At 41.8% G+C, this 23,796-nt stretch overlaps 1 protein-coding gene across 2 annotated transcripts in view; it reads left to right on the top strand.

Annotated features, from left to right (window-relative positions):
* FRMD4A (FERM domain containing 4A) overlaps nucleotides 1-23,796 on the top strand; it is a 560,227-nt gene that overhangs the window by 145,136 nt on the left and 391,295 nt on the right. The window contains exon 1 of one of the 2 annotated variants that reach the window (XM_073229261.1): nucleotides 2,077-2,218. The exons of the other annotated variant lie outside the window; for it this stretch is intronic. Within the exon in view, the coding sequence (XP_073085362.1) occupies nucleotides 2,186-2,218 (33 nt within the window). The 5' untranslated portion in view covers nucleotides 2,077-2,185. Of the gene's footprint in view, nucleotides 1-2,076; nucleotides 2,219-23,796 lie in introns of those variants that run through there. 2 annotated transcript variants of the gene reach the window in all.

Here is a 23,796-nt window from a genome sequence, read left to right on the forward strand (position 1 = left end):
TGTTTTAATGTCCATCACTAATAAGTGGGAATAGATGGGGAATGGTATCTTTGCCTTGAGAAAAACAAGAGTAATTTCCTCTCCCACGCTCAAAAACAGAGCCTTGAGGGAGTTAGAGGAAGGGTTAGGAAAGCTGGAGATGGAGTAGAATTATAAATGGGGGTGAAGGAATGGAATTCTTGTGGAACAAATTAGTTTTTAGTTGCCTCAGAGAAATTTCATAACAGGTGTCCAGTTAGGAAAAGGGTCCTTAAAGAGAGTGGAGCTATAGTGGGAGGGCAAGTCTCATGAGAGGGTTGACAGCCCTATATAGAAACACAAACATAGGTAGAGGTTGACATAAAAAATGAAATGACAGGTGGAAGGGTTGATGAGTTGGTTGGGTTTTGTATCAAACCTGCTAGAAAGTGTAAGAACTTGGGGAGAAGGGCTTTCTCTACCCTGCTCTACATGATATCATCTGAAACTACAACAGGTCCCAGCACATAGTAGATGCATTATATCTATTTATTGAATGACTAAGTGAATAAAACAAAAGATAAGGGACCCCAAACACTAGGATACTAAGAAAAATCATGTTTAAGCCAATACCAATGTCCAGAGGCCCCAGAAATAGCAAGGATCTTTTATATAAGGACAGATGTTGCACTCAGTATATTGGGACTGCAGAGGTTTGTCAGGATGTTCAGACTCGGGTCAAAGGATGTCAGCATCTGATTAAGTGAGAATGAACTTGGAGACATACACCTAAGTTGTAGAAAAGTTTAAGAATAGAGAAATAGGATCTAGCCAAGGAGATGAAACAAGGTAGGTAATATAGCTAGTGTAGATGCTAAGTTCTGTGGAATTCAGGTGTATGAATGAGAGAAGAAAAATGGTTTATCAAGGAGTAAGAACATGAATGAAGAGCGGCCAGCTTATGACACTGTCTGGAGGACACTGTGTGGATCACTCCATCTTGGAGATGTCCTGGGAGTCAGGCGTAAATGTATCAGAAAGATACAGGGACAGGTTATATCTGAAGAACAAGGGACAGGGCCATCAGCCTTAAATATCCTTGGTGAGTTCGTGTGTGTGTGTGTGTGTGTGTGTGTGTGTGTGTGTGATGTTTATGATGTGAATGTCTTTGTAATAACATAGATGTTCTTTGCTACAATTCAGGAGTCATGATTTAGGTAGAAATGTTTAATTATTTCTACATATAGATTTCCTCAGGTGTAAGAAAGTTCAGGAGATTCTCATCATTTCAACTTCACCATGACCTGACCCAGGTCTTTGCCATATTTCATTGTCTGCTTTTTATAAGTAACCAGCAATGCTGAATGAAATAGTCAATCCTGGTTTATTTGGAGTCTGGGCAGCATACACACTTATTATTTAATTCTCTGCTGTTCAGGAACTGAGTCTATAAATCTGTTTTTGAAACTTTTATTAAGAGGAAGCTCTGCCTATATGCTTCTAAACATCAGTTCAAACAGCAGAAAAATCCAGTTAACTATGCAGATGTTACGGCAACACTGGGCTAAACAAATGGGTATTTACAGCTATACAAATGATGAGATTTCTTTTTAAGTTTTCTGTACACAGACCAGAAAACCAGCTGAGTAACGGTAGCAACTGGAACTTTTGCTTTTGGGGTAATAAGGGCAGGCGGTGGGGGGAGTCCGTTTCTTAGAAGAGGAACTGATGAGTATCTTAAAGCAGTGCCTTCTTCAGCTGTGAGCTCTAGAGAGAGCAACTGCTGAACTGAGCCTGGGGAGCCCGGGATGCCCCGCAAAGCTCAGCCTCCCTCGCCTCCTGTCTTGGGTGAGCCACCCTGTGGTTTGGCTCAGATCACTTTTCTTGGCTCAAATGTGGTACCTAAGACAGGCGTCATTTGTCAAGTGAGCATGGTGCACGGAGAGCTGTAGGCAGATTATGGAAAGGAAGGGAGGGAGGAGAGAGCGCGGGAGAGAGGAAAGCAAGGGAGGGAAGAAGGCGCGGAGAGGATCAGGCTTCTCCACGAACAGCGATTTTCAGGCACTGGGATTTCAAGTTAGACAGGGTGGTGGTGCCCTGGCGCCATCAGGGAGAGGGGAGGGACGGGCGACTCCCGACATGGCTCTTTTCATGTGGGATGCTTAAGGACAGCACGCAGAGGGAGTAACTTGGAGAAGAGAGAAACTGGCATGAGGATTCCGCCAAAATGGAAGGGCTCCTGTCTCCAATGAGGACGAAGGTAAGGAGAGTGAATCTTGCTTTCTTTTGGTTCTGCTCGGAGGTACAGAAAAGGCAGCTGAGGTACTAGGAGGCTCTGTGAATAGGAGGCTCACTGAGCTTTTGTCTTGTTTCAGAACTAGGCTGGCGAATGTAACTGGATATCTCAAAGAATAGGCTTGCCTCAAAGGCAGCGCGATCCGCAGGAAGGGAAAGCAGTGGGGAGAGCCATCTGCCAGTGTGGACAATAGGAATCTTAGTAAATGAGGTCTCCTCTCAGTTGATTAGACAGCCATATTTTAGCAGGATTTCCAATCACTCTTCTTTGGAGGCTGTGCAACCTCGGAGCTGTTCGTTGTAGGAAGTACCAGTTTCTCAGGCTGCATTGCTTGTTCAGCAGGCGTAACACATTTAAAGCAGAGCATGCCCAGCCCCTGCTGGAAATACCCTCTTTCTTCCTCCTCTTCTTCAGAGCAAGAGGGTCAGTGAGTCCTCTGTGGAAAGTAGGTTAGTGCCTTCTGAAAGGTAGTGTGTTCTCAGAGAACCACCAGCCCTGCAGAAGAGTCCAGAGTGCTGGACTAGCCCTGACATCTTGAACTTGGTCCTGTAACATTTACAGACGCTCATGGGGAGCTGCCTGCAGTCTCCTGGAAGCTCTGGGAACTTGTTCTCCTTGGCTGGAGTCTGCTTTTATACTTGAGAGAGGGAAGCCTTGAAGATGGGCTTCCCACTAAGAGTTCAGACGATGAGTCTATTTGCTATCTGCTATATCCACATATAACTCTAAATGGGTGGGACAGAAATTCTAAATAAAGCTAGAAATTTTAGTTTTCTTATGTAGAAACTTACAAAAAATTGGGGAAATTGGCTCTATACCCACAGAGCATGGTTAAAGACAGTAGAGTAAGGCTTTGATTTACCTCATCCCTTTGATGTTCCATTTAGTGATTCTATTAAACTCTTGTCATTGAACATTTTTTTTCCTGCTAGTTAATGAGCAGGACCACGGTGTTTTAAGAGAATGTTAGAACTAGGGTTTTAAGCATGAAAGTACCCCATCCTTTGAGTGAATTCCCAGTCTTTCTATTGCGTTTGCTGGGCATCTGATAGTCATTCATTAGAAGGGTCATCCCAAGTGAGAGTTTGCTACCAAAAAGGTTCTCATGTTGGCCCCTGGGCTGGCTGGCTGATCTCCTGCAAGAGTCCCTCTGTGGCCCCTGTGCTTTTACTGAGCATGTAGCTGAAGTTGTGATGATTGCAGGAAGCATATCTCAATCTGAGATGGTGTGGATATAGCAGGTATCCTTTCTTACATCCTCTACCACTGCAAAGAAAATGGCAAATGGCACTGAATTCCTAGTTCCCTTTTTTGATAGGATGGATGTGAATGCTTTCAGGGGTGGCATTAGAATCTGTTCATTTGCTCCACTTTTGATACTGCTGCCTCAGACACTCTGTCCTGGTATTGCCTTAGACATTCTGAGGCTCCCATCAGATCAATGGATCTGAGCTCATAACCTTATACAAGTACAACTCTCATAGACTTGGAGGGAGTTCTGTATGCAAATGAGTCCAGATCAGGCACTGCATAAATTATGTGGGCCCATTAAAATGGCATGCTTTCATCGGGGAGAGAGAAATGGATGTCAGTGGGTCACGTTACTCCTGTATTATGTTTATCAATTTAATTCACACCATTCCTTGTTCCTTAACCATCATCTAATAAACATCAAAGCTATGGGGTTTTTGGTCCCGCCAAAGCAAAGTTCAAACACAAAATCTCTGCATAGCAGATTGACTATCATTCAAACCTTTTAAGTTTTAGATTTCAAGGTGTGTGTGTGTGTGTGTGTGTGTGTGTGTTAAATTGCTTCTGTGAATTCTTTTTCAATCTCTTTATTTCTGACTCTGGAAATTGATATTTCCGTATTGGAGATTCAAATTACAGTATCATTATGACTCAGGGAACAAGACCTGACTATGTAGGATGGCAAAAGGGGATCCCATTGATGACACTCTGCTTTAGTTCCTACATACTATGTCCTGTGTTGTTGGAATACCCAGTGATTTTTAAAAACTTACCTAAAGACTTTAATCAATGACAGGGCATTGTCATTCTTAAACTTTGATCCACCGTATGCCTCATTAAGCCTATTCTGGAATATTCTCCTGCTTTAGAAAAGATTTAGCTTGAAGTTTCTGATTTTGTGATATCATGATGGCTTGGACAAAGGAAGCCTTCAACAGCTAAATTTTGGTGTGTTATGGTTACTTAATAAGTTACTGACATTTTAAAGCAAGTGTTGAGGTAAATTGGACATCGTGCAGTAATTTCATTATGCCATGTAATAGACTTAACCAGTCTAAATCATGGGTGCTTAATGCATTTTTACCTTGGGATTTGCATAATTGGCACATAAATATGCATAAGATTAACTGGAAGTGGCAAAACAGGGTGGGCAAAATGTTCATGAGTGTGAAAATTAAGGCAGTTGCAAAGAGGACACCTGAGCACGCACTGTCTCTTGGGTGGTGGCCACACTTGACATTACCTAGAAATAGACAGGGCAGCAGCTGGCCTCCCCATGTCATGGCAGTGTCTTGTCAGTGATACATGGGCTTAGCACAGCTTAGGCTCTTGGCTGGACTCACTTGGGCACACTACTTATTCTTCCTTTTATATATATATATACCACAATTTCAAAGAGGCCCTAGGCTGATGGATATACTTCTGACTGGCCTCCTGGCAAGCCATGATACCAGCCTCAGGAATTTAACCATAACAAATGATGTTTGCAGAGACAGGGGGCAGAAAAAGGAAAAAAAAAAGAGACACTGATTGAGTCATTTCTACTATGCAGATAAAGGAAAGAATTTTATAATTCATCATCTCTATGCACTTTTTGAATGTTTTTTTAATTCAATTTTTAATGCCCCAACCTTCTTAATTCTCTGTAATCCTCTGCACTGCCTCCAGTGAATGAGGCTGGTAAAAATTATCTTCATTTTCAGATTCTTGTGATTCCTGCTTGCCAATGCCTGCTGCAAAATTTGCAGTGAGCACCTGGCTAGGGCCACATGAGATCAGACCAAGTCTATACATGGAGTGTGTTCTGGAGAAGCTGCAGCAGCAGAAGAAAGTGAAGGAAGGATGAGGGAGAGGAGAAGAAGAACAGGGTGGGGAGAGGACATGGCTTGGTTCGAGGTTCCTTTTTTTGTTATTTATTGAGATATAATTTGGCATACAGCACTGTCTAAGTTTAAGGTGGAAAGCATAATGACCTGACACATATATGCAAAATGATTACCACAATAAGTTTATTTAACATCCACTCATATAGTGACCAAAAAAGATTTTTTTCCTTGTGATGAGAACTTTTAGAATTTTCTATCTTAGCAACTTTCAAATATACCATATAGCTGGGTTAACTATAGTCCTCATGCTGTACATTATATCTCCAGGATTTACTGATCTTATAACTGGACATTTGTACCTTTTGACCACCTTCCTCCAATTTCCCATCTCCATCCCTGCCTCTGGTAATGACAAATCTAGTCTCTTTTTTATGAGTTTGTTTTAGATTCCAAATATAAATGAGATCATGCAGCATTTGTCTGACGTTTCACTTAGCACAATGCTCCTAAGTTCCATCCATGTTGTTGCTAATAAAAGTATTTCCTTTTTTATGGCCAAGTAGTATTCCATTGTGGGGGTGTCTATATACATATACTACAATTTATTTATCCATCTGCTAATGGACACTGAGGTTGCTTACATGTCTTGGCTATTGTAAATAATGCTGCAGTGAACATGGGGGTGCATATAATTTTTCAAGTTAGTGATTTTGTGTCTTTTGGATAAATACCCAGAAGTGGAATTACTGGATCATATAGTAGTTTTTTTAATTTTTGAGGAACTGAGGTCCATGAAGAGTGAATTGAAATGAATCTCTCTCGAAAGAATGGAGTACTAACTTTTACAAAGTTTAACTTAACAACCCAGCAACTGTTTTGAGTGCTAGGTAGGGTTTTCAGAATAATATGATAGTATTGCATTTAGTATCGCTGTCCATTTACAATTAGCTACCATCCCAGAGAAGGTGCTTTTTATCTCTCTGAACCTCCCCTATTTCTGCCACAAGGACAGAAATTTATTGCATTCACTTACTTTTTTTGAAGGAACGATTTTCTGATTTGTGGCATAGTTTTCTAAAAGAAGTCTTCTGAAAGGATCAGGCCATTTATGAAAGGACACTTACGGTGAAATGGAAACTGAGCCTACAAAGAGTGAGCATTTGAAATTAACACAAGAATTATGTCCTTAGAGTCCAGGTCTTGTGTCCCTGGGGTAAGTGCCATATGTAGCTACAGTTAATTCCAGAATTATCCTTCTCTACCACACTGAAATATTGGAAACACATAAGACACAGATGTAAGATATAAAAATTCTAAAATTACAGACAATATAGACAGCAAAAGAAAGTATCAAAAGAGGGCACCCAAAGGCTCTCTAGTTCTTTAGACCAATTATCATACAGTGTATATGAAACCCACTTAGAATTGTGCTAAATCTGAAACTTTTCCAGGACTCCATGGAAAATGGTGCCTGAAATGATCCATTGTGTTCCACCTACTTGATATGTGGATGCTAATAAAAAACTGGAATCTCTCTTTTTAAGAGCTCTGTAAATTATAAATTAGTAAGGACTTAAGAATGGAATAGTCTGAGCAGGGACAATGGCAGAGGGCTTGACAATTACTTTCAAACACATTAAATATACACAAGATTATTCACCAGTTAATGACAGGCTATACTTTATCTTAATGGAAGCTTAAGTAAGAGGAAACCTGCTGGAGCTGAAGCATGACACGTTTAGATTAAATTCAAGGCAATGTTTCTTGACATCAAAATGCTTTCCTGAGAAAGGTTTGATACAGTTTCTAATCTGGAGGTCTCTGAGACAGGAAGGATGATCCCACCTGAGAAGCCAGGAGCCTTTAAGGCATTCCATGGTTTTACAGTGCTGTGAATTTTTACCATAAAAGCCAATAAAACAAGAAATAGGTCTGTTTTTATCATGCATGCATCAGATTCCTTTGCAAAGAGTGACTGTAAAGCATTTACTGAACCACTGAACTCAGTTGGGTGCAAACCGGAAACAACTTTATTCTTTTTCAAACAACCCCTTTCAAGGCATCTGTGAGTTGTGGAAAAGAATTTGGGAACTATAGGACTATTTATTAGGTTAATGAAAAGGAGATGTGCAAGGCACTTTAACCTGTCCTAGTCATGCTTCCGACTACCTGGGTTCAAACCCTAGCTCTGCCGATTGCCAGGTATGACTTTCGGAGCCTTAGTTTCCTCATGTGTAAAATGCAGACAATCATAGGACCTATATGATTATTGTGAGAAGTAAATAAGTTAAAGCTTGTAAGGTCTTGGCACACCATCATAAATGTTAGCTATTACTAGTATGAATGTATGAATAAAGATATGAATGAATATATGCAGAAATGCAAGTTTCACGGCAACCATTTGGAATGAATCGCTATGGTCATGAATACAAGTGGAAAGACAGATGATCTATCCTCAAAAAGACACTGTTAGCTGAAACACAGGAGAGTTTCTCCTGCCTGCAGGATCCCTGTCAAATCTGGTCTTTGCCTGTCAAGGTGCAGCTCAAAGAGTTGACAATAAAACAGATGCCTTTGTAGCATAAATCAGTTCTTTTTATAGTAAGGCCTTTCCCAGCACATAATTATAACAGGTAGATTATTTAGAAGAAAAGACTAGATTCAGTTTAAGTCAAAAGATTCCCTCTCTGGGACCTCAAGAAAATCATGTTTCTGCTCTGGTCCTTGGTTTTGCCATCTCTTAAGTGACACCTTAATGAAAGAATAGTCTTTCACACTTTAGATATTGCAAAGTTGAACATATATTATTGCACATGATCTTTACCACAGTACACCCCATGAGGAGAGATAGCTGGGAACAGGGACATAGGGAAGCCCCTTTTGGTCTCTCCAGACTCAATAGCTCTCATATTTCCCACAGTGAAGGCTTGGCGCTTGCAGACGAGGCCTGGGCAAACGCAGGATGCAAGACTTGCTCCACACCCAGAAGGTACATAAGAGAGTCAGGAACAGATCAACAGACAGCAAATGCCAACTTGCTAACTGTAGGGCTTTCAAAGCCATGGTTGGTTTAAAGCCTTTTCCATTGTATGCTAACAAAAGTCCTGCTGGCCCAGGACATTTTATGAAGTCACTTTGGAAGCCGTCTGGATGGCCCTGTGGAACGAGAAAATATATGGGCCATTGGCCTCATCAGATGGGATACCAGGGCTCCAGGTGGCCACCCCGAGGGCCTGGCAGGCCAAGCTGCCCTTGCAGGCTGAGACACTCAGTTGGTAAAAAGAAGACAGATGAGAGGCCCCAAGCCCCTGCCTCTTGTGTAACTAACTGGACTGGGAGTATGGCAGGTAAAATATGACATGACAAGGAGCAGGATTTTTGAGGATTTCTGACATATAAAAAACTAGGGAGTTGATCTATTTGTGGTAATTCTGTTCATTTTCTGATCATACCTGTTTGCTGCCCCCCAAGCAGGGGGAGAAGAAAACTCTGAGCAGCAAAGCTGCTGAGAAGGAAAAGGTAATCTCACAGCTCTTCTTTCTCATTTACTTATTCACCCAACAAGGATTTATTAAGAGCTCATATCGAGTGTCAGGCAATAAACATGTTTCCTCTGTCAAGGTTGTACAAACAAAAGGGGAAGTGTTGAAGGGTCCGCAAACAAGACAAAGCAGCCCCCTCACTTCCCTTGATAACAACTCAGAGCACACACTCCAGAAGCTAGAAGCAGGAAAAAGTGATTTTCCAAAGGCAGCATTCCTTTTCACGAAATGGTATGCTTTTAATACAAGAGGGTGATGGCAATTGGTAAATTAACTCCACACTGATATTTAAAGGGAATTACATTAATGGTAATAACCAGTGTCTTCCAAGGGATAAAAATGCCTGAAGGAGGATCCTGTATAGTATAAGGTTTCCTTTATTTTACACAAAGTGCAAGAACTCAACCATACTCTCTAAATGGGGAAACTGAAATGCAGGTGTGTTTCCTAAGATTTCAAAGTAAAACACTGTCTTTAACACTAGGGAAACCAGTTTAGAAAACACAGTGTAGGACACTATGAAATTTGATAAGAGACCTAAGTCCTTACTTAAGCAGTTAGTTTTGATAATTAGAATAACCCCCAGTACAGACATGGACTGTTATTCTTTAGTCTCTACAGATTTTTGTTGGGAGACTCATATTTAGCACAGGTGTGCGTGCACGTGTGTGTGTGTGATTCACTTTCAAACTTGATGCTTCTGAAGATGATTCCAGTGCCAGTGCGGTGGTCAGAGTGGAGCAGGATTTAGGCACCCCCACACACAGGCCATAAAGCAACTTTTAATTTATTTTACAGTTGAGTAAATCATAAAGAAACAGAAAGAAAGCTCTAGGGCCTGTCTATCATGCGTAGATTGTAAAGCTATTAGCATTTATTCTGTTACTTTGTTTTTAATTTTAGAGATAAATAAGACAATGAAATATAGTATTTGCTTAGGATATGCTAAGGAGTAAAGAATATTTAAGTTCTCTAACTCATTGTTGGCCAGTAGAAGTATAATTCGAGCCACATGTATAATTTAAAATTTTCTAATAGCCACATTAGAAATAAAAAGACAGGTATAAGTAATGTAATAATATATTTTATTTAGCTAAATATAGTTAACGAGTAACCAATATGAAAATGATAAATGGATATTTTACATGTTTTTAAAAGTATTTTCTTCAAAATCTGGTGTGTATTTAATGCCTGCAGCACATCCCAATTCAGACTGGTCACATTTCAAGTGCTCAGTAGGTACATGTGGTTAGTGCCTCCATGCTAGACAGGGCAGCTCAGACTGATTTATTGGTACAACTGAAGAAGCCATAAAGCTGGGATTTGTCTAATACTAGTAAATTGCAATTGCTATTCTAGCAGCTTGGTTTGACAATGGAGTCTCTCCCTGGTGCTATTTTATAGCTGGGTTTCAGCAGAGCCTGGGACCTCCAAAGCCTATTTGGTGGGATGAATGCCCAGAGTGCTTTGACCTCTGTACTGAAGGTTGATGTTCACACACAAAGAATGAATGAGCTCAGTGCTCCCATTGTGCAGGAGGGACACAGGGTCAGGGCAGAGGGGACATGTGGACACAGGAGAACAGAGCAGCTGTAAGCAGTTCCCTTGCTTGTTTTCCACACTTTCCTCCCAGTCAATTTAACTTTGGTCTTGAGTTTCTTTTCTTTCTTTTTTTTTTTTTTTGCCATTCCAAGGGTTGTATTAGATGTTCTTCTGTTTCCTTGCTTTTCTGTGGAGATTTCCTATGCCAGATGCAGCTGATACCAGGATACTCCATGTAGAGGAATTGTCAGCTGACAGATAATTTCCCCCCACTCTCCCCAGATAGCCAGGTCCAAGTTCTCAGCCTTGCTGACTGCTATTATGCGAGGCCTGCAGAATCTCTGCCCCCAGCTTGCATCTCTCTCTCACGTTTCATGGCTACACATGCAAGTCACTATCTGTTTTTGTTGCACTGTTTTCATCAGCCCCTGGGTATTCCAGAGATGTGTTTAAGTTAATATAAGCATGAGTTCATGTTGTCCCCCTCACGCTGTTCCTCTCTGTCCCTTAGCTCATCGAGTGGCAGCCTCTCCATCCAGGCCAAAGCCAAAGACCTGGGCCTTTACACATCTCTCCTTTCCCTTACAGGAAGGGTCAGCTCCCATGTCCCATTTTTCATCCCATCGGTGTGTCTGTGTCCTTCCCTTCCTCTTCCACATGGTTATAATTGTTGTGCAAGTCACCATCTTTTGACCAAATTCTTGCCACGGTCTCCCGGATGGGCTTCTGGTCTCCCAAGACTCATTCCCTCTAATCCATCAGTTCTTTACTGATAGAGCCACAAATCTTGTCATGTCATTCTCAAAATTCTTCTCTGGCTGCTCCCACTGCCTACAGAAGAAATTTTTTCCTGTGTGTAACAGGCCCTTCTTGATCGGGTCCCTGCCTACTTGACCAGTGTCTGCTGCCACCAGTGCCTTGGGGATATTATGTCTAGCATTACTGGAGCTTCACCAAAGTTCCTGGCTTCCCAAGCCTCCTTGCCTTCGCACTTGCCAAGTCTCATGCCTAGATGCTGCTCTCCTCAGCTGCCTGAAAATTCTGGAGCCATGCCAGAGTTGACTCAAGCACCACTTCTTCCTCAAACCCTCCCCTGACTTGAGGGGCAGGCTTAAGGGTCCCCTATTTCCCATGTCTCCACCATCATGCCCATATCCCCGGTACACGCATCACACCTGCTCCACAGGTGTTCAACAGATATTTGTTGAAAAGGCAAAATTGTCATCTAAGGTTAAATTCTCAGGCTTATCCCACATGGACAGTAAGCTTGGCTAGATGTTGAGTTAACATTTCATTCATTAAATTTCTCCTTCACATTTTGTGCATGCTACACCATTACAAGGCTAATATTCATCTACAGAAGTGTGGGTGCCAGATGCATAATATCAGATGGCCTTTGCCTTAACCAGAGCAGTGGGGCTCACCTGCGGCAGGAGCTGTCTCTGCTGGTGTTGGCTGGGCTCCAGGGAATGGGGACAATGATGCCATCTGCTGAGTTCCAGCCACTGTTACAATGCATGAGTTATCCAGCTTTTACCCCCCTTTTAAAGCTGAGGAAACTGAGGCTCAAAAAAAATCAAGTAACTTTCCTAAGACCCCACAGCCATTGAGGGGATAGAACCAGGAATTGGATCCTAATATGGCCACAAATCCTACACTCCTTCTACTGTACCAAATGTCTCCCAAACTTATCTTGCAGTTGGCGGTATTCTGAGTATTATATCCAAGTGACAGAGTTCCTCAGGAAGAAGGATCATGACCCAGGCAGCAGTAGGTCCTGGGCTCTACCTGGGTGCAGAGATAGACATGGAGAGGACTCACAAGCCCTCTAGGTGAGGTCCACAACATCGGAGCAACTGCTGTATACCTGCCTTCCTATGAGCTTGGTCTCATGGATGGGAAATCTTTTAAGAGCGCAGGGAAGTTGTTTCAACTTGTTATTAGATTCAGTTTAGACTTTTGCTTTAGCTTTCGATCTGGACTCCAAGGCTCGCAGGGGGTGCCAAGTTTTGTCATTGAAATTATGTGTGTTCTTTGCTCTTCCCAGAAGCTTTCCCTTGATAAAACAAATGAACCACCACCAACTATAAAACCAACTACTTTAACACAGGCACATTTGCTGCAAGAAAACACATATACTCATATATGCGATAAAGTTTCTTTTCCTTTACAGAAATGTTTTCATGTAGAAAGTATTGATAGAATTAGCAAGAGTAAATGTCTCTTTGATGGAGAAACCCAATGATACCCACAGGCAAGGCTGGACCTCAGGTTTATAAGCTCTGTTCCAGGAATGTCTAGGAGTATATGGATGTTTCACAGGTTTCCATTAAAGTGTTTTCCAAGCAGAGTTAGGTTTTATTTAAGTTGATGGATTTCTTAAAATGTTTTATATATCATGACTTTTTTCAGATACACAAAAATGCCTAGAGTAACCTATATATGCATCACCCAGCTTAATAAATAAAACATTGCTGATAGAGCCAAAGCCCTTCCCCAATTGCATCCCTCCTTCTCCCCTCCCAGAGGTAACATTTATCCTACATTTGGTATTTATCATCACACACCTTTGTTTTGTAATAAAAAGATATGTTTGTAATAAAAAGATAAATACTATGCATATATTTTATTGCTTTCCAGAAATGGTGCCTTTGTGTCTGTAGTCTCAGTATGTGAATCTTCTGTAACTTGTTCTTTTCACTCCATAGCTTGCTTGTGTGTTTCTGCAACAGTGATGTGTATAGTTGGAGTTCATTCATTTTCCCTCCTGAAGGGATGTTGTGCTTGAGCACAACAGAGCATGAACACCCACAAGAGAATGTTGTGAACATTTCTCCTTGTCTTATAAACCATTGCAAACAATATTGCCATGTCCATTCTTATACACAACTCGTTGAGCTTGTGGGGAAGAGTTCATTCTCAGTCTGTACCTGGGAGGGGAATTGCTGGGCTGTGCAGTACAGACATCCTAACATTTACTAAGTTGTTCTCCAGAGACAGTGACTATTCAAACATTTTATTTCCCTGCGCTACACCCCTGTCTTCCCCATGTTCTGTGGTATATGTATCCACACACAATTTAGGATAATGCCAGAGAAGGAACAGTGAATGTTACTGTCTACACAGAGAACATTTATTATGCTTGTTGTATTGTGTCCTGAGAATACAAGTGAGATACTTGGTTACTTTCCTTTGAAATCTCCATCCAGTATTGTCTGTCTAACCCATACTTTCACTATCACCTCCAAACATCTCAGCTCCAACTCAGTAGCTGTGCTCTGCGTTATATGTATGTCATTATGATACATCATCAATTAATGGGTAGCATTAATCTGCAGAGCTTGGTCAGGTGTTACTTGATTTTATTTTCTTTATACAAAATACATAAACCTGTGAGAAAACCTGCTAAAAGTGTTACTAAATCCTGTAACTCCTTTCAAGGAGAGTCTCCATGTGGAAAGGTTCAGCTAACCTGTCAAGCATTCTCCCCTTTTCCTTGAGGGCCAGCTTCCCTGGGGATTGCCTATTACATATTGCCACCACTACTTTGTTGGCCTCAGAAACAGTTACTAGTACTGGTTATCATGGGGCCCCTGTAAGAATTTTTATTTTATATTCCAACACAATAATCTCTGAAACACAAAGAGTAGGAGAGGATTGTGGATTGTGCCTCTCTGATCACCTCCTAGCTGAGCATTGGCCCTTGATTGCACCACCCACCATATTTTTTTTTCAGACTAATGACAGACAAACAGAGATTTGCTTAGGAATAAATGATGTGGTTCCAAATATAGACCAAGGGCATTTCTGTGGATTATTAAGGTTGTGGAAGAAAATGACAGAAGAACTGATTCTTCACCTAGTACCTGCTAATATAGGCATGCCATACTTGAAGGAACCCACTGCATGGGAGTCAGAAACTCCCAGTATTTATGCTAAAGAAAAAAAAACAGGTTAAATCAGGTGTTAATTTGAATTTTATTGATTTTATATATATTATGTAATTAATTTACAAATTTGACTTTACAGTTATGTAAGAACCCTAAGCATAAAGAGACTTTTTTAATGGTTGTATACATTTAGGTAACTAAAATTACAATAAAAATAAATTAAGCCAGTGCTGGAAGTGTGGGAGTAGGTGGTCCTTGAAAGGAGTCCACACATTTCTGAAGTGAAATCACACCTCACAGTAGAGCTGAGACCAGCTGGAACATTTCCATATCACTTTCTAAAGTCTCAATGTTCACAGAAGGGAAACAGACAGGTTTGTAATGGCAGCCTCTACCAGGAGAGTAATTTGCCCTCTTGGGCTTTGGGGCCTGTGCAGCCTGCTGGGCCCCTTTCTTCAGCAGAGGCCCTCGTTCCTCATCGGCCTGCAGTTCCTGCAAAGCTGACAGAAGCTCACAAAGCCCATACCCTAGAACTTGAAGTCAAGTGAAGACACATTTCCCTGCCCAATCTGTCTGGCCATTTCTTGTTTCAGTCTGGCTCCAGCTAAGTATTTCAAACACAGATAATTTAAGACAAGAAATTGGTTATCCAGGTGCTGGAAGAACAAAGAAACTGAGCCAGGGACAGTGAAGTGGCAGCAGGAAACCGCCACGTCCACATAAGGCTGTAGAGACACAGTGGGGCAGGTTACCAGAACACAGCACCTGAGCCATCTGTCAGGAGTTAGCATCACAGAAGGTGCTTCCTGGTAGGGCCCAAGGTCAGGCAGGAAGAGACAGCCCCAAGGGGAGGCAGCACTACAGGAAGCAGAGAGAAAGGTGTCTTCCTCCCAAGTTCCTTCTCCACTTCCCATTGAGAAAGCCAATGGCAAGCAGGCCTGGGGTGTACTTCTGGTGACCCAGAGCAAGGGGCAGGGGAGGGCAGCAAGCTTTGAAGGCATCTCCTGAGTTGTCTTGTCTGTTGACCCTCCACATCTCTCAGATAACTTGACACTGGGAATGACCCCTTATGAGTGACCCCAACTTCTATTCATTGGTATATGGCCTTACCCTATGGAAAGAAAGGCAAATGGGATTCCGGTTTTGTACCAGTTCCAACTGGCTTCTGGGGCTGCCTGTGACTGTGTGTATGTGTAGTTGGGAAAGAATTGTGGCTTGATTAAGAGTGTCTGTCATGAGTGCAGCACGTGAACATCAGCACTCATGTTTGCTATGTCCTCCCTACCTTCTGGCTTCATCATGAACATCTTTCAGTACACAACACACAAAAGTTAGCATCTGTATGTACCAAAAGTCAATCTTAGGTCTATCTGCAAACATAGGTGTGCAAGAACGTGTCCATTTTTAAATGTTCGTAAGTTGAATCACTTTGAATCTACATCTTCATCCCTCTGGATGGGCAAAGATCTCAGTCCTCTCACTCTTCCCGTGTGGTGCATGGAAAATGGGAAGACACTTCAGCGCTGCAGTCCATGATGGTCGCCACTGACCCCTCACTGCCAAGCCTGCCTGAGGGAAGGTGGAGAGCTCTCTGCCTGCCTGCCTTGGGTGGGGCCCCGGAATCTGTGCCACAGCCTGGAACTCTAGTGTTCTGGGTCCAGCACTCCCAGGATCCTCTTGCTACCATCTTCCCCTTGGATTGTGCGTCCTTCCCAGGCATCTGCAAGTAAGGTAAAAATCTCTGCTGCTCACGGAACATGGGACCACTGGACCTCTACTCCTTTCCCAGGCTGGGGGAGTCTCTCTTCTCTATTTCAGATACAGATGCTCAAAGATGGGAATCTAGAAAAAGGACACTGGTCCTCAGTTGTCCCCTTTGTCAGTGGGACCAAGATGAGAGCCAGATATTATTTCAGTTTCACTGAGTTACTATCTTTAGACATCTCTTAAGGGAGTATATGAGTATATCTTGATTTGGCTACATAGTTACTTATTTTCTGGCAAATTCTAGTGTATTGAAATGCATTCCACCACCTTCCCCTCATGCTGCTCAGTCTCCTTCCCTCTTCCTCCTGCCCCTCGGAATCCTGACAGCATCTATTCAATGAGGTTAGTTTGAGGCAGTCAGAGCTGGAGTAGAAGGTGTCCTGTAAGCAGCTTCTGCTTTTAGACTAGGATAGAAACACTTCCTAAGTGAGGGGCACAGAGGCCTGCTGTCTTTCTAAAACAATGGGGAAAAAATATAAGGAGAAAAGAAATTAATTAAACATCTCCAAAAATTAACCTAGAGTATTTCTGAGAAATGCACCTTGGGGGTGGGAGGTGGGCTGCCTTCCCAACAGAAGGTTCTGTGCCTTCAATCAGACCTTCATTTTCCTGCGGTGGGCCAACACTATTCTGGGCACAGAGGGGACCCCAGCAAATAAACTCCCCAAACTACTTCATGGGGCTTTGAACTGGGAAGTCAAGGAATCTCAATAACCCTAGGCTTAGCTTCTGAGCAGCATGTAAAATCCCCAGGCACGTGTCAGATCTAATACTTAGGATATTAAGTATGATTCTAAACTGAGATTTCTGTAGAAAAAGCCCACAGTCTGCAATTACAAGGCCTTTCCATGAATGAGCATGAAATCAGTAGAGTAATTTGGTGTGTGGAGTAATTTTTAAAAGTGCTGATGTATTTTCACCTTGTTTCACTCACTAAAGCTGACTTGGGGAGAAGGTGGGAGGAAAATGGAAATGTGTAGTTCGGGGTCCTGGCTGTGAGCACGTCTCCTAGGAAACCACCTGTGATGGAGTGCAGTCAGCTCTCTGAAATGGGAGGAGGAGTGAGAGAGAGCCATGAGGGAACATGCAGGGAAAAGGATGAATCGTGGCCCCAGCCCCATGCTCTTCAGTTATTAAAGGAAATATATTCTTCGTGAATCTTTTGGAACTGCTGATGGGGTAAAGGTGGGAGAGAGTGAGATAAATAACAGCAGGTCCATTGGTGGGACAGGAATGTCATTAGTTCCAATAATATGTAAAATATTAAGCAATATACAAATGAAATAATAACATCATCTCTATTTCAGCTTCATAGTGGAAAGTAAAAGAAAATAACAATTTCACTATCCTCTGAGGATGAAGCTGATGCTACTTGCTGTCAACAGTCAAGGGTATTGGTTTGTTTTTAGCAGCGGAGGCCATATGTTCATCATGCTAGAAGTCCTGCTCCTTCATCTACTTCCTTCCCTTTTATGATCAGCAGTATAGACCTAGGACCTAAATGAAAGAGGGCAGGCTAGGATGTGGCTGCCACCTGGGGATATGAGGCACAATGTCACCATCCATCCATGCCCTCACCTCCCAACCTTCCTGAGGTGGGAAACAGAGCTAACTACATGTTTAAGGTGATGAGGGAGAACATTTAAATGATGTTTACATCAGACCCACTGGGTATATCTATTCCTTTAGTATAATTAACATTGAAATACTAAGCATATTATGGGAGACATCCAGTTGCCTGGGTGAATATTATAACTTATTTTTCAATTGAAATTCTTCTATGGCATGAGTTTTCTGTGAAAGCAATGGTCCCTGAGAGAGTGCAGTTTAAGTGTAAACAGGCACAGTTCAGTGAGTTCTAAGAACTTGGCTTTTGAATTGCTCATGATGTTTATGGGTTCCTAGAATCATCCTTATCAATATTTTGTCATTTCTGTGCTTTGGTGTGTAAATTAGGTTTATTTTCAGTGATGTGTATATAATCACGTATTATAGCTTGTTTATAATTATAAGTGTGTGAGCATTCGCATATGTCTACCTATGTATGTGGGAAGTTAAATCTCAATGTAAACCTTTAATAATTTAAGAAATACATTAACACTATAAGGTCTTGCTCCAGATCTTAAAGTTAAACATTCTTGGATCTGTAAGTGCTTTATAAAAACAAGGGAGGAAAGGTTATTTTCATTAATAATAATTTAAAAAAAGGTTTTCTGTTGATTCTTAATCTCTTTGAGGATGTTTTCTTTGTTCATTCTTTGTATGCAAAGGAGAGTTCCCAGTTAAAGCGATGGTCAACTTATGACCATGGGTTTTGGTCATGAAAGATGGAATGGTAATGTCTATGAAACAGACAAAAAGAATAAAACAGTTACAACGTGTAAACTCTCTAGATCTTATTAATCTGGAAACTAAAGAAGGGCAGTTAGACACTATTTCTGGCCACATCTGATGGACTCCAGAATGGTAAATAGGGCATGTGCACTTGTCAAGCACATGGTGGGCCTGAGAGTTCTCCAACACCTCCTTAACTTTGTACCAATAACACAGTACATACTGGTGTTAATGTGTACTTCTTAGGAGAATTTTAATAGCCAATGTTACTGAGAGCACAAACCACCTCAGACAGGGTTTTAAGAATTTACTAGAGTTAAATTGTACTTAAAACACCTTAAAGCAGGAATTATTTAGACCATCCATCCTTTACAGACAAAGAAACTGTGGCACAGAACCATTGAGTAACTGACCCAAGATCACATAGTAAGTGGAGGAGCCAGGATGTGAACCCCAGAAGTGTGGGTCCAGAGCTCACCGCTGAGCCATGCTGTATGGCATCGCTGGTCTGGAGTTTTGGTTTGGCCCCAGCACATGCAGCCAACTACCTCATTTTCGGAATGTAGTGAACGCCCATCAGTGTTGGATGTGGACTGCCTCATACCCTACCTGCACTTCAGATTCTTATCTGCTTTGGCTCATAAGCTATTCTTCCCCTGCAGATTGGCATGAGGAAAGGAAAACTGGTATCGTTTCCTAAAGGTAATATGTCCTAGGGCTCCTAAATCTGCAAAATCTAAGCCATCTTTCAATGAACTAGCCTATAGGGCATTTTGCTTATTTATTTGTAGTTTATACCTTGGAGCAGCTTAGAATAAAAACATATATACATGTGCTTATTAAATACAAATAGAAAATTCCAAACCTGAAAAGGAAAAGAAGCAAATATATGATTGTATTTACTATTATTATTACTGTCATCTGCCCCAACTGATCACATACAGAACTGTGTATTTATTTTCAACCCATCAATCTACTCATTTTTACTGGGGTCCTACCATGTGCCAGGTAAGCACTAGGTGCTTGAGGTGAGACAGAGATGTTTAAGAATGGCTGGATGCTGACACTTGGCCTCAGGGAAAGTCTGGCACACTTGAGCCAGTAACTGAGAGCCACACTGCATCTAACGCAGCAACTTACCGTGTCATTGGTGTGCTAAGTGGGGGGCCTGAGAGGTCAGCAACCAGTCAGGTGTGGGTGAGATAATCCCCAGAGCTTAAGGATTCCTGTAGGCATCAGTTACCTCATCATAGATATGGCTGTCACAGGAGTCAACAACTATACGCTGAATGGAGAGCTGATAAAATGCTAGATATTGTTTTACTACATTGCATTGTGTTGTGTATTGCATTGTGTTGTGTGGAACTGTGTTATATTGTAATGGTAGTGGACTCATAGACTTTGGAGAAAATGCCCATCCTGACTATCTTCTACACTACGTAGGAATCTTTCCTTCCCATGCCATTCCTGTCACATGATCATCTAGTTGCCACATTCAGTGTAGTCAAGGAAGGATATCAACTATAGGAGCTAGTGGTTAGGGAGCCCTCTGAGCCATCTTTTAAGCAATGCCATGTATCAACTTAATCCTTATGAAAGCTCTGTGAGGTTAGTCCTGTTACTACCCACATTACCAAGAAGAGGAAATTGAGATACAAAAATGTTAGGTAATTTGCTCAAGGTCACATGGCCATCAGATAACAGAGCTCTTACTACCTAGTCTTTTGAGATCATTATCTTATTTCTAGATTTTATTGTTAGGAAAATGTTCTAACGTTTATCTGAAATCTCCCTTCGAGTGCCTACAATCCAATGATCCTATTTTATTATATCAGTAAAGAATTAGCCCACTCTTCTTCCAAAATGAAAAGCTATAAATCCTGTGTCAGACACCTTAAGTCCTTGCTTTTAAGGAAGGTGAATGCATCCCTAATTTTTTTGGATCAGTTTCTGTCTCAAGCAGCATAGTGAGAGATTGAGAGCCTGTCTTCTTGACCCAGATAGTGTAAGTTCAAATCCCAGTTCTTCTACCCGTCCACTTTGTGACCCTAGACACGTTGCTTAACATCTCTGTGCCTCAGCGTCCTTACATGTAATAGTAAATACAGATTACTGAACTAGTAATTATAACTGCAAATAGTCTTGTCATAATGTTTTATGCTTAATAAGTCTTTGCATTTGTAAAAGAGGGCCTAGCATAATGCAAGTAGGTTTTCTTATTTCTGGAACCTTCCCCCTGAACCTGGGAGGTACTCTCAGAGCAGTACTCAGAACTGGACCCAGGATCCAAGACAGTCTCTCAATCTTCTCCAAACAGAACCCATTTTTAAGATCCGTGAGCATTAGTTAATTATTTGCTTTATCTTGATATAGAAAAGAGAACAGTGAGTTTGATCTGGGGGAGGTTAATTAAGTGACTCTCGAAGTAACTCTGAAAATCAGTGGTAGAGTTAGGATTCGAATTCCAGTTTCCTGTGGCTTTCCTGCTCGCCTAGCGGTTCTCTGTGGTGGTCACCTCCTTATGTGGACCCTTCATGCTGCTTCCACTTGTCCTGCCATGTGTGTCTGCTGTGTCTTCCAGTTTTGGTGTGAGCTTATGTCTGTTCATGGCAACACCATTCTCCAAGGCACCCTAGAAATGATCTTTGAAGTGATCTTGGATTATGCCCTTTCTCTGCCACCAAAATCTAAGCAACCACCAACATTTCTACAGGCATAAATAAATGAAGGAGCAGCATTAGATGGCTTGGAAGGTCCTTTCAGTTCTGAGTTGTCTTGCCAAAGAAAACTAGGGCTGGACAGGAGTTAAAGTGGTAGAAACAGGCTTTAATCAAGATCTATTGAAACAGAGGGGAAGAAAGCCTGAGAAAATGGAACCAGGCTGAATATCAGCTGGATTTGAGTATCAGCTCTGAATTCAGCATGGACAAGTGGGTTTATCAGGCTGGAGTCAGTGGGTGGACCAGCACTAAGAAGGGACATCAGGAGTAAAGGGGCTTCTGGTGCAATCACCCTGACCAGATTCTTGCTGTGACTGGGTGATGCAGTCCCAATAAGGACACAGGGATGGACCCTGGATGCTGAGGCCTCAAGGAGCCCAGCAACAGGTCAGTCACGGAGAGGTATGGGTCGCTTTCCATGTCTTTGTCTCACTCCAGTCATTTCCCCAAAGTCTCTCTTACTCCTGTATCCTCCTCTGCTGTTCCACTACCCCATTCACTGTTTTTCAATGCTTTGCCCCAGAACCAGAGTGGGATGTGATCTCAGTTTTCCTCATTCCTGAGCTGCTCCCCGTTCCAGCCAAGGCTTAGGAAGCTCCCCCCTCTGTCAGGCTCACAGGTGGCCAGCTCATCTAACAGAATAAATTCTCATATGACACCCCAGCACGATAATGCCTTTTGAGTGACACAAATTGTATTGAGACAATTACCAAACACACGATAACACCGCTAAGAGCAGGTAGAAAAACCCTGTAAAGAAAGACACATTTATTGCCAGTGGGGTAGTTTAGAGCACAACTCCATCAAGGTTTTGCACTTTCAAATTTGGGGCATTTGGTAACTTGTGTATGATGCAGAGCAAAGATAATTATTTGTACTATTGAAAAGATTCACCTGAACACACTATAGATTTTTTTAAAGACCAAGAGAAATAATAATGAATTCTTTGAGTTAGTGGACTCCTACTTTCCCTCCTCCCCTCACCAATCACCCTCAGAGCCACTTTTCAGGAGTTCCTGCCCCCTTTTCTCCAAGGCACTGGTGACCTGGTGACTGTGTAGCTCCCAGGAGAAATGCTGATTTGCATTTTAACACAACCTCAGGTCAAATGAATGAAACTCTAAGGAGGAAAATTTGAATATCAGGCAGCAGGTGGGAAGAACTCTGGGGAGTGGGGGAGTGAGTTCTCTTGCACTTAAACTTCCATTTCTCACCTTCAGCATCTTTTCAGTTTTAACATTTTATTTTAGCTCTTTTACACTCTCATCCTTTGTTCTCATTTAGTGAAAAAGATAACATATATTCTACCTTCATGTTCCATTTTTATTACACCAACATTACCTTGGCAGCTAGATATAGCAGGAAGATCCCAGCTCAGATGTCTAGGACGCTTGGGTTTTAGTTCGGTTTCCCTCATCAGTAAAGGAGGGTGTTGCATTATAGTATCTCTCAAGGTCTGTTCCAGGTTGGAAAGTCCTTGAGGTAATGATTCAAACATTAGTTTGGGGAAGGTTATTGTGTGCAAACTCTTCAAATTCATGTCCTAGAGCCACATTTTGAGCTAGGGATGCAAATTCAGTGCTTCCATTTCTCTTAATTCTCTTAGAGTGTAAAATGAACTCTTGACAGTATTTGTACTCTAAAAAGCAGTCACCATGAGATTACAGCGTGAGAAGGGTCCGCATTTTACTAGGTCACATTTTCTGCTTAAATTGCTTGACAGTTCCTCTAATAGCAGAGAGTACACTTTACTTAAAAACCTGTGCTCCACAATTTAGAAAATGTCTCCAGAACATGCATATAAGTGATGCACACATCTTGAATAACTACTACTACATGACAGAGAGGAAGCATATTTAAGGGTTTAAAGCCAAAAAAGCTGGAACTTTCTGACAAAAAAAATCTTTCTTGTTAGTAGCACCTTTGGTTAAAAATGTATATTTTTCCATTCCTTATAATGTCTCCATAAATAATAGAGCTTTTATTATATATTGTGCATCCTAATAAAAACCAGTCACCCAAACTCTGCTTTTTTCATGAACCTTCCTGTGACAAGGTAGTTTATGACAGCAAATATATGTTTTGTGATGTTTAAAGGGAAATGAGATATTTTTAGTCCACGAATCTTTACTGAATTCAGTCACTATGCCATGCATCAGAGGATCCACAGACACAAGATGCTGGTGGCATTGTGGGTGGGACACAAAGAACTCTAAACCAGAAAGACCACATGGTGAGAAGCACTGATGAGAAGAAAATGGATGCATCCAAGCTCCATGTGAAAGTGTAGAGAAAGGAAGCAGTTAATCTTGCCTGTGTGTGTGGCAAAAAGTGGGAAGAGCTGGGACAGTAATCCAGGAAGGCTTCACAGGAAAGGTGACCTCTGAAGTATATGTTAAAAGAGATGGGATTTCAGTAGGTAGAAGGGATGGGATAGAGGTAGGGAGTGTTATGGGCAAGAGGAACAGAGCATTCTTTAGGGTTCTACAGGGAAACAGAACCAATAGTTTGTGTGTACACACACACACACACACACACACACACACACACATGCATGTATATGTATATGTCCAGTGACAATATTGTTACTGGGCAGTGCTGTCTGGGGAGCTATCTTCCTGCATGGTAGGCAAAACCTCAGCTGGGACCAGGGATGGATGGCTCTTGATC

This window comes from Manis javanica, chromosome 2 (genome assembly GCF_040802235.1).
Source record: "Manis javanica isolate MJ-LG chromosome 2, MJ_LKY, whole genome shotgun sequence".
Classification (NCBI taxonomy): Eukaryota; Metazoa; Chordata; class Mammalia; order Pholidota; family Manidae; genus Manis; species Manis javanica.